At 35.7% G+C, this 11,151-nt stretch overlaps 2 protein-coding genes across 3 annotated transcripts; both read right to left on the bottom strand.

Annotated features, from left to right (window-relative positions):
- Nucleotides 1-258: 258 nt before the first annotated feature.
- LOC139886197 (glycosyltransferase BC10-like) lies at nt 259-3,713 on the bottom strand. Its single transcript, XM_071869943.1, has 10 exons — nt 3,209-3,713; nt 2,868-2,984; nt 2,688-2,788; nt 2,485-2,556; nt 2,305-2,389; nt 1,825-1,905; nt 1,606-1,647; nt 1,456-1,515; nt 712-858; nt 259-589 (listed from the first exon to the last, which is right to left on the bottom strand). Exons 1-10 carry the CDS (start codon nt 3,476-3,478, stop codon nt 410-412), a joined length of 1,155 nt encoding a protein of 384 aa, XP_071726044.1. The 5' UTR covers nt 3,479-3,713; the 3' UTR covers nt 259-409.
- A 1,570-nt stretch (nt 3,714-5,283) lies between these two features.
- LOC139886196 (CSC1-like protein At3g21620) lies at nt 5,284-8,820 on the bottom strand. 2 transcript variants are annotated; one of them, XM_071869941.1, is made up of 11 exons: nt 8,507-8,820; nt 8,244-8,390; nt 7,996-8,131; nt 7,757-7,858; nt 7,531-7,653; nt 7,362-7,442; nt 6,904-7,244; nt 6,560-6,805; nt 6,103-6,427; nt 5,782-6,015; nt 5,284-5,701 (listed from the first exon to the last, which is right to left on the bottom strand). In XM_071869941.1, exons 1-11 carry the CDS (start codon nt 8,818-8,820, stop codon nt 5,432-5,434), a joined length of 2,319 nt encoding a protein of 772 aa, XP_071726042.1. In that variant the 3' UTR covers nt 5,284-5,431. The 2 variants fall into 2 exon arrangements, with proteins under 2 accessions (XP_071726042.1, XP_071726043.1); XM_071869942.1 differs by having other exon boundaries at nt 5,782-5,991.
- Nucleotides 8,821-11,151: the final 2,331 nt, after the last annotated feature.

Genomic DNA, 11,151 nt, shown 5'->3' with positions numbered 1-11,151 from the left:
CCTCGATACTCTAATAGAAAGCCTATGTTTGATTCAACGAAGACACACACATATATGCCTGGAAAAGGTAAATTTTATGTGGTTCGTATGAAACTTTAAATGGAAACCAAGTTAGTCAGTCTTGCCAGCCAGCCCAGATCGTTCCATTACAATGTACTAGAATATTAACCAGGTCAAAATTTTGACCTGTTACCCAACTCTTCGAGTATCTTGCCACCACTAGTTTCATAGTTCAATTCTACACCATGTCGGTATAAAATTAAAACCCTGAATTACACATACACACGAAAAAAACACAGGTGTATTTGGTACTATCTGCAATCACCTCTATATTTACAACACCTCAAAGTATACATCTGCTACAACAATCTTCTATGTTTGCCTTCAATGACAAAATAAGAACATGAGTCTAAGTCCGGTCTAAGAACAATGTGTTGGGATCATATGGACCAACCACCCCATTAGTCAAAAGGCGCATAGCTGCGCCACGAGAAAACTTCCTAGCAAATAAGTAACAATGACCGTTATTAGATTTAGTACCACACCATTCTGTCCGGTTCTCTGATTTGAAATAAATATGGTCAATATCCTGCAGAATTCATCATATTTAGTTAGAAGAATATTAAGTAACCTATATATTATTTTCTAAAAAAATAATTGAAGATGAAAAAAATTTCTGGTTTAATGAATGACGTGGAACAATTTGATTACCTTGATATCTTGAATATTTTTCTGGCTGGCAGTTGCATAGCCAAATGTTACAGGGTGCCAGGTTTGTGTATTCATTGTTTCAGTAGACTGGTTCCACAAAGAATAAGTCAACGTTCTTCGTTCTAATTCTTCTTCAAAGCCTCGCATCTTATAAAAAAAAAATGTTAACATAGATTAATTTTCGGGTCTTCAATGAAATAACATCACAATAAATCTGGCTATATATATAACTTTGAGTGTCAGGTACTCAATTTTCACTTTTCAGTGTTCTATAAATATGAGTCAATACAAATCTAATCTTACTATACAAAATAACTAGAGGTGGCAATTTCAGTTTATCTACTCTCAAATGGGTTTAGCCGGGTTACCTTTATCTTCCACGCAGAAACAAATAAATTCATAATATTAACTTAAAAGATGAAGTCAAATAATCAAACGTTTGAAACTAAACCAAAGTGCATGTATATTGCATAAACCTCCTATATCATTTAATAAACAAAGCTAGAATATGATGGTAATAATTGACACACTAATTAGTAATAAAAAAATATAACTTATATAATCGTTTCAAACCAATATGACCTGACCTGTCCTGTTTCAGCATGTACACGACTTGCTCATTTTAATTTATACCCGTTACACAAGCCACTCATTTCCCCCCGCTAAGAATGATACAGTATATCATGTGATTAAACATTTGGATATAAAGTATTGCTAGGAGGCACATATCAACATTTTGCTTACTGCAAGTAAGGTGGGAACATAATGTTCATCTGGGATACAATTGTGTTGCTGCTGCTCTATCTGCGATTTAATAAATAAAGGATTAAACTAGTCAGCTCCCTAGGAATTAAGATAACAAACAACAATGAAATTCAATATATGTTCACTTACAAGAGACTCATTTCCTTTGCTCAAGTCTAGTAGTGGACGCCGCTATTAAGAGGAAGTAAAAGAATGTATAAATAGACTGACAGGATATAAGATCGCTTAAACCTACTAAAACAAGCCACAAACTTGCAGCCTAATTTTCTTGATTCTTGAAGGAAATTAAACGTTGAATCTAGTGAATATCACATAACATCACAGGTATAGTCATCTCTACGGCTCTACCTTGCAGTGTTTGTTAAAGACCGGGAAAATAACATGATCATATGCAACCACCTCTGCATGCCTTCTGACCAATGTGATCCACTGAAATCATGTAATGGTTTCAATTTAGCTACAGCTAAAAAACTCAATACATAGGTCTACAGGAATATAATAATTTAATATTGCACTAAACTTATATAATTATGTTCAAGAGCTAGACAATTAAAAGTTAAGAAATATTACATGGAACACATTAATATAAAACAAATCTGTTTCAAACACCATTTATCATTCCCATCCCAATTCCCACATCCTTAATCCAAATAAATTGTCATACAAATGACGAACCTAGCATAAAGAAGGTTTTTTCGGTAAGATTATTATGCGAGGCATGACAAAAGTTCGAAGTTACTATAACAACACAAATGTCCTGACTCTTGATTTACAATTTCGACCATAGTAAGCCTAATCCATGTCAAAAGAACTAGAAAGCAAAATGACCTGGGATCCTTTGCGCCATTTGTCTTCAGGTATGTCAGGGGACATCTCTGGATTGTAGCGTGTTTCAGTTGCATCATCAATAAAGCTGAAAACAAATAAAAAACTCGAGTTCAATTCAAAATTTGTAAAACTAACCATCCATCCAATAAATTGCAGATTCTTCTAGACATTAAAGTGCACCTGTCCACGAAGCTTCTTGGAGATGACATGAGATATGTGTATATGTAACCGAAATCATATAGAGGGACACAACTGAAAAGAAAACCAACTTATAAGACTACAAACATGGCTTGCTAAATATGGGTTGACTGTATAAACAGGTTTGATACATATCATATCAAGAATTACAACATGACATTTTATAAACTACCAGTGAAAGAAACCTGTCAGAGACGAGAACGAATATCTGATTGCTAATATCATCAAGGGCTGCCTTAAACAACAACTTCTCAGCTTCAATCATAGTTGGCGTACCCCAGCCCACCTGTACAGTAACATCAATCAATCAAGTTACAATATTAGATAAAATAGATACATTCATAACAGTGTCTCAGATCAGTTACCTCAATACTGTTTTCCAACTGTCTGTTGTGGAAGTAGACTGATCTCGTAACAGATTCATCGAACACAAAACCAGGCTTTGAGTGTATGTATATCGTAAAATTCTCAGGATCTGCATTCTGTATGTATATATCAGGTACATTAACTTTAGAATGTGCAATTACTATATCTCAACTTTAACCTAATTACAGGCACAGGATTAACACAAATTACCTTAAGTTCATATCTATACATATATAAAGTTGATACAGTATATCACAAACCTAATATCTAATCTAAGACAGCATTCAGTAAGCTAAATCTTATCATATAAACAGCTATATAAACTGCAAAACACACAAACCTTGAAGAAATTGTGCCAGAGGAAATCAAGAGGAATATTATCACGAACGAGAAACAGGAAAGCAATCTTCATACGGTAATTATCCATAAGGAAGTCATTGAATCCAAATTCAGTAGCAATAGACGCCGATTGAAGTTTAAATTGAGAAAATAGTCCGAAAGCAATAATGAAACAAATTATAACGAAAAGGAATTTTAGAAAGTTTGAAACTAATGACGGAATTTGACGCCGTAAAGTAATAGGTAAAAATCTCCTTTTTGCTGCTGTCATAATATATACATGTATGTATGTTTGTAAATTTGTTTCGAGTGAAAATGTAATTTGGGAATTAGGGTTTAAGGGGAGAAATGGAGGTTGAATCGGCTGCGGTGATTGTGTGCTGTTACAGACTTACAGTGTCGTGATGTAATTGCTTTTGCAGAGTACAGATGAAGATGAGAACTGAAGGGCACGTGTCCGCACGTGAGTTGTTGTAATGTTATTGTTCGTGATTCGTTTACTCATCCAAATTTTATCGTATCTTTTAAGGCTATATTGTTGTACCTAATTAACATATACTCCGTGTATACAGGATTGTAAAGGCGGGGTCGTTTTGCGAGTAATAGTGGAACATGTTCATTTGAGCGAATTTTAACATGACGGGATGAAGAAGAGTGGTTCTAAAGGTGGGTCAAGACGCTGACTCGTTTTGTTTACGATGATAACGAGGCGGGGGTTGCGATTCAAAAGACATTCAAAGATACTCAACTAGACGACGATCTAAGTAGTCTTACGTGAGTTTGGAATCGGGTCGTGTGTTAGGTGAAGGGTTTTTTCGATGAATTTAGGAGTAGTGGCTTGAATTCCCAGTTGACGGCCGGTGACGGGATTGGAATCGAGTTGACCTTTTCATTCAAGGCTAATGTGTGCGGTGGTGTCAACAACAACAACATTAGCAATTGTTAGTTTTTGTCTTTGTCGGGTTCCATGTGGTTGGTTAAGTGTATTTTTTTTTTTTTTTTTTTTGTGAATGTTTGTCGAGTTGTTCGTTAGTGCATTCCGAGGTTCGGGTTTAGCTTTTTTTCTTTCTTTCTCGGGTTCAGTTAACTTTAGGTTTTTTTCTTTGGCAAGACGTGTTTACCGCCTTCGTGCCTCGTTCGTGGTTTCTTTGGTATCTTTTTTTCTTTTTGAACAACAGTTCGGCATCACTCTAGGGGGGACTAAACCACCTATGCGTTCATCTCCCGCAATTGCATAAATCGCCCCTAACTACTGCCTAGGAGGAAACTCGGCCCAATCCGAGGGCATCCCCCCCCCCCCCCCCCATTGCTCCCGCAACGCGATGTGCGGAAGACACCCTTAGGTGGAATTCAAGGGTTAAGGAGTAACCTTGTGTGCAATGCTGCACTCTACGGGAGTCGAAATCCTGACCGCTCGCTAAGAGAGACATACCACTGGCACATAAGTTACAACACAAAGTTTCTTTTGTACTCCCTACAATCCAAAAAAAAGGTCCACATTACTATTTATATATGTCCCACAATAAATATCACTTACTCAAAATAACACTATAATGTCACTAACATTTCAATTACACCCTTTTTATATACTGAAGTCATCAATACATTTACTCATGATTTCTTCTCTCGCTTATTACTTTGTTAAGGAAACTAATTAATTCGGATAAATATTAAATGAATGACAAAATAGACATTTTAACAACATATATTTTAAATCCAACATTTTTTGTTAGGAGTCATTTTTTTCGAAACGGATGGAGTATCTTTGTTTTTCTTTACTCTTTCCGAGATAAAGAATGATAATAAAGTTTTCGATTTCCGGGGAAAAAAAAAAAAAAAAAAACTCCTTATACTAAAAGATAGAGTACTATTCCATCAATTATATTTTACCCCTTTTTAATATCAAATTTTTCATTTTTAACTCTTAACATGTTTTTTTAATATAATCTTGTTACATTCAATTTTTAGATCAAGGCGTTATGAATGGACAAAATAAGACAGCGCAAAGTTAATAAATTTGTGTTGCAAATACTCCAAAATTACTAGTTATAACTCTTATACATGACATGAGTATATTTCTTCATTATGAAAGACACTAGCACAATATGCTGTTTCCATCAAGAACAAGATGGTCTAACTAACTAATACCAAAACATACTCCATCTTTTGATCAACAAAGATGACTAAACTACATACACTAGGCTTCATTTCTTCACAATGCATCTTATGGACAAGATCTTTCATCAGTGACACCCAATAAAGAACGCTTTGACTCACTGCGTTGACTTTGTGACGGTGTGTTTGTTCGCGAAGGACGCTTTGTGGGCACCAGAGCAGGTTCTTTCGGACACTCTTCGTCACTAACTCCATCATCACTCCCATCCCATTTATCTTCACTACTAAAAACGGGGTGAACGTATGCATTTTGTAAATACTGTTTCACATTTAAATGTGGCTCCCTTGCACGCTCTAGAGTATCCTTCATCATAGCCTCCTGCAAATAAAAAATAAAAATAAAAATTCACAAACTCTAACAACTTGACCAACATGTTTGCAAATGAGAAGCTGACTAACCTGTAAAGGGTACCGAATAAAAGCTGGTTCGAACCGTCCTTTACAAAATCTATGAAACCATATAGTCAGGACAGGGAGAACTATAAGCAACGGAGTCGAATTTGCAGCTTCTTTTGTGCTAAGCAGACCCATCAAAAGCAACTGTGAAACAATCAATGCAGTTATGATTCGGCCATGAACATCAGGCCAGAAAGCTCCTGCACTCTCATACTGTTGATTATACACATTTATAATCTGCACCAAAAAATACCAAAAATCAGTATCTGAACAGAGTATCTAAATTAGAACTGATTTATTTGGACGAAGTATTTGAACAATTACCTGATGACGATACACCAAATAAGCCAAGCCAAAGAATATGACTATAAAAGGAAGCAGAATCGGCGTGACAACAGCATAAACGAGGCCAAGTAAGAAATAAAGCTGGATTTGAGGTTCACCCGTGTTGAAACACAAACTTCCGGGATTCATTGCGTCTTCTCGATCTTTTTCGGTTTTAACCAAGAAAAAATTCTTTAAGTGATAGAAAATTAGTGGTTTTAACCTTAGAATCTCACCGGCAACTCCAGCCCATCCATCAACCATGATATAAGTAATAAAGAAGGTTGCTTTCATTGGTATCGATGATCCAATTGTCATTGGGATACTGTATATATATCAAAGAGATTAAGAATTACTATACAGAACATGCACAATATAAAAGATAATGTAGACAGGTACTTATTTGCATAATTTAGCATTAATACAGGCAAAATTTATAAGGCTAGCAAAAGCTTACGTGTTAGCAGACTGGTGAATGAAGTTATTTAGCTGTTGAAATGCAGTCCCGGTAATTATGCTCCCAAGAAAGACATTAATAAATTGGAAGATATAATATCGTGTCGCAGATCTTCTCTCTAAAGCTGATATGGATGTAAATCCTTCAAACTTAGACATCATCATCAAGATCGAAGGCAGAATTATGAGAAAGATCTTTAAAGCGATTCCTGGAAGAACACCTTGTATAAAAGACTTGACAAATTTCCTGCAAGAAAATATGATTAGATACATCTATATAAGGATTGGAATCACAAGAGATCAACAATATATGAATTTATTGAAAAGTTAAGAAAAGAAACTTACACTTCCATAACTCCCTGCAAGAAAGGGGCCGCTTTCACGATTCCATCAATATTAGCAAGTGACTGTACAAATGCTATTGGGATCATGAAGAAGAATGTAAGGAAGAAAAAGGCTACAGCAATTATAAGTCTTCTGATTGTAAGTGAAACAAATGGAATTGCAAGGTTATCCCAATAAACATCACGGGGTTCTGGGGCCCACTCGGTTAACCAAATAGTTGGGTTTCTGGATTGTTCAGTTTGTGCACAAACAGCAGCTCCCCATCGCGTTTTAAAAGAAACAAATGCAGCTGGCATCACATTTTTCGAACTTGTAGTAATCTTTTCCCTCTCTTTATGTATCTAGTAATCATTGTATCGAAAGAATTAGGTATAGAAACAAAAACACAAGCACAATAAACCAAGTGTTTGAACAAGCATCCACTTGTAATCACAGTGAACAAGCATTTCAGTACTTACTTCTTTTGATAGCTTCTCGATCTCAGATTGATAAAAATCAATAGCATCAACGCGCTTCCCATACAAGCCAAGATAACCGGTCTGTTTCATTGAGAGGAGAAAAAAAACTAAGAAACAGTTATATCTAAGACACGTTACATAAACCTAAAAATTAAAAAAACGTAAATACCTTGATTGATGGTCTTTTTGACTTGTCACTTCTACTATATTTCAGCTGATAGTAGTCAAGCCAATTCTGCTTCGTTTTCTTCTCATTCACCAAACAAGAGAGTGCATTTGCGTTGTAAACAACCTGCATCATTGATCTATGTATAAGAAAAGATAAATAATAAACGTAGTAACATACCATCTTATTTGTGACATTAACCAAAAATATCAATATATATCAGTGGAACCTGATGAGATAAATAGTTATCTGGATGGTTGACCAGAAAAAAGTGCTCCACAAGTTCATTGACCGTCTCATCAGCATCTGGTGGCACATTTCTCACGAGCACCTAAACAATGTGCAATGTACGTGTGAGCATCAATATATGATCATTATCAGTTTCAAAGAAAATCAAGTCCAGAATTTTTAGAGCATAGCAATATCTCATTATAAATTATTAACTCCACAATAAAAAGGTGATCTTACTGTAAATTGATCAGGCCGACGTTGCTCTGATGCAATAAAATGCAATCTCATTGAGGCAGTTATTGCATACTCTCGTTTCAGAATATAGCAGGTCCAAAAGGTAAAGGCGTAAGCCATAATTATATGTGTCCAAAATCTGTAAGCAATATCTAAAGTTGAGACTCATAACTTTACAAACAAATCAAACCTGCAGGAAAAAGTTCAACATATATCTGAATTAAAAAACAAACGAAATGTTTAATAAATACCTGTTTGATCCAGTGGGAATGTTGGATATTGAAAGCTTGTCTATGTCACTGTATGTTAGTTGTGACTGCTCCAAAGTCTTGTTAGTCCAGTTGACTGGCACCATGACTGCGAAAGCAAGGCACGCAATCGGAACAAATATCTTGAGTCTGTTTCACAAGATAAAATAAGTCGAATCAATAACTCATCAAGAAAACTTAAACATCATATGTAAGGCCAAACGACAATAAATTTGATTTAAAATATATAGTTGAACATTACAAACCCTGTCAAGTAAATTCTCAAGTAAACAACAGAATCCAATCCAGCATGATCAATAAGTTCAGGCTCTGGCATTCGAAGTGCAGCAGGCATCCAATTCAAGAACCTTAAGTATGACCTAAAGTCCAAATTCACAAACTTTTGCACAAATGCACCTGATTGAAGTGGATTGTTCCTTAACCCTTTCAAATACCATTTCGGAAAATAAACTCTGTCATTCAAAGGTTGAATCCGGAGTATAGCAAATGCAACAAAAAAAGCAAATGCAGTAAGTATGTTTATCGCTGCTGCAAGCCCTATTTCAGAACTTGTAGCCATATTTTTACTCCAACAAATAAATCAATTGCCTACTGACCTGCAATATAATTATTGTTCATTCAGAATATAATACATCAAATATACAATATCTCTGTGTGTGTGTGTGCAAATTTGGGGGAAATCAAAGATGCTTACAGATCGTGTTGGAATATCTGCAAAACTTATGCTTCAATCAGTACTCAATTAACAAAAAAAGCCCTAGATTTCCAAATTTGTAGTTCAATAAGCATGCAATATGGATAAAAATCCCTAGATAACTTGAAATGCTAATCAAAACCCTAATCGAAGTAGATGACCCGATTCAAAGAATACGAATTGTTCTAGAACAAAGTTGAATAGTAGTTGAAGAGTTTAATGAGTAGTTTGTAAGTAGCAATTGTGTGTGATAAGATGTGAGATTTGGGGGAAGACGGTGGGTTTATTGTGAATAGGGGGGTTTTGAAACTTGTAAAGCTGGGTGACGTTGGATCGTGATAACGGCTATATTTTATGGAATAATTATGAATAACTGACACTTGTAATTTGACTTTTGTATGTTGAAATTAAGAATTTAAGAAATATCTGGGTATCTTTTTATTTCCTTATGTTTGTTTTATTATTTGTTAATTAATTAATGATTAATTAGTGATGATTACATAAAAATAACCGTAACCGTAGTTTTTTGTCAAGTAAAAATATTGAATAGAATAAATGCTTCATAAAATGATAAAATACTAAACAACCATTAATTAAAATGATGTATTATCAAAAACGACATATGATAACTAATTTATTAAAATCTAACGATAAATATTTATGATATTTGTCCATGCCCTAAAAGAAGATACATTTTAATTAACCTTCTAAATATCTTTGAATTACAATTAAATTATTCGTATATAAAATTATTATTTCTTTGAACGGCAATATCGACATCGCATGCTCTCATTTGTCACACACACACGCATTAGGAGAAAACCCAATTCGCGACAATGTTGACAGTACCATCAAAGGTTGAGAAACACCCCTAATGACCTTCCCAAATCGCATTGATACTGTCAGTACCGTTAAAAGTTGGAAACTCCATGTTTAAAGTGAGAATCGCATATCAGTTGGCAGTCCACCAAGTTGGATCATACCCTCATATCACTCAAGCCATCGTTGGTATATAGAATTCTTAATAATACATTTAGAGTAGATGAGGATATCATCTATGAAGACGATGACAAACTTGTCCAAATACGGCTTGCAGACACGATTCATGAGGTCCATGAACACGGCAGGTGCATTGGTCAATCCGAATGGCATCACGAGAAACTCATAATGACCATAACGAGTTCTGAACGCAGTTTTCATCACGTCACTTTCCTTCACCCTCAATTGGTGATAACCGGATCACAAATCGATCTTTGAGTAGACACTCGATCCTTGTAGTTGATCAAAAAGATCGTCAATTCGTGGAAGAGGATACCGATTCTTGATAGTCAATTTGTTGAGTTCACGGTAGTCAATACACATACGAAAGGATCCATCTTTCTTCTTCACAAACAACACAGGTGCGCCCCAAGGCGAGAAGCTTGGTTGGATAAACCCTCGATCTAATAGCTCTTGTAGTTGACTCTGTAATTCTTGCATCTCGGAAGGTGCGAGTCTATAAGGTGCGTGAGCTACAGGTGCAGCTCCTGGCACTAAATCAATCTGAAACTCTACAGCTCTCTGCGGCGGCAATCCAGGCAATTCCTCTGGAAAGACATCAAAAAATTCGTTCACAATTCGAACGTCGTTCACGCTCTTCACCTCAGTTTCTACCGCTTTCACATGTGACAGGACAGCAAAACGTCCCTTCTTCATGATCTTTTGAGCTTTCACGCAACTAATGAGGTTCAGCTTCGAGGTACATCTTTCTCCATAGATAACCAGTGGTTCGCCATCTCCTTGTGGTATGCGAAGTGCTTTATCTCTGCAGATAATATCGGCCCTTATCTTGCTTAACCAATCCATACCGACGATCACGTCAAAACTTCCCAGTTTGATAGGTATCAAATCAATTTCGAAATCTGCACCAGCTATGTTGATAATAGCTCCACAACTAATGTGGTCAACCTTTTCAAGTTTTTCATTGGCGACCTCGACAAGCATACTCTCTTTTAACGGGACTAATGACCAATTAATCTTATCGCAAAAATGTCTACATACATAACTTCTATCCGCACCAGTATCAAACAAGACAGAAGCTAAAAGATTGTTGATTTTGAATATACCTGTCACAAAGTTTGGGTTATCGCGTGCATCCCTTGCATTAACATTAAAAGCTCTACCACGGGGTGGTCCTCCGTCTTTTCGCTTGTTTGG

Source organism: Rutidosis leptorrhynchoides, chromosome 1 (assembly GCF_046630445.1).
Source record: "Rutidosis leptorrhynchoides isolate AG116_Rl617_1_P2 chromosome 1, CSIRO_AGI_Rlap_v1, whole genome shotgun sequence".
Classification (NCBI taxonomy): Eukaryota; Viridiplantae; Streptophyta; class Magnoliopsida; order Asterales; family Asteraceae; genus Rutidosis; species Rutidosis leptorrhynchoides.
The sequence above is the reverse complement of the archived record's forward strand: the minus strand, read 5'-3'. Positions and strand labels throughout refer to the sequence as shown.

Excerpts from the sequence above, each read along its gene's own strand:
- LOC139886196 (XM_071869941.1), bottom strand. The coding sequence starts at position 8,820 with ATGGCTACAAGTTCTGAAATAGGGCTTGCAGCAGCGATAAACATACTT. Across the intron at positions 8,391-8,506 it reads TTGAGAATTTACTTGACAGG|ACTCAAGATATTTGTTCCGA; the intron begins GTTTGTAATGTT and ends CTTGTGAAACAG. Across the intron at positions 5,702-5,781 it reads TTATTCGGTACCCTTTACAG|GAGGCTATGATGAAGGATAC; the intron begins GTTAGTCAGCTT and ends TTTTATTTGCAG.
- LOC139886197 (XM_071869943.1), bottom strand. The coding sequence starts at position 3,478 with ATGACAGCAGCAAAAAGGAGATTTTTACCTATTACTTTACGGCGTCAA. Across the intron at positions 1,648-1,824 it reads TCTTTAACAAACACTGCAAG|CGGCGTCCACTACTAGACTT; the intron begins GTAGAGCCGTAG and ends TCCTCTTAATAG. Across the intron at positions 590-711 it reads AAAATATTCAAGATATCAAG|GATATTGACCATATTTATTT; the intron begins GTAATCAAATTG and ends TGAATTCTGCAG.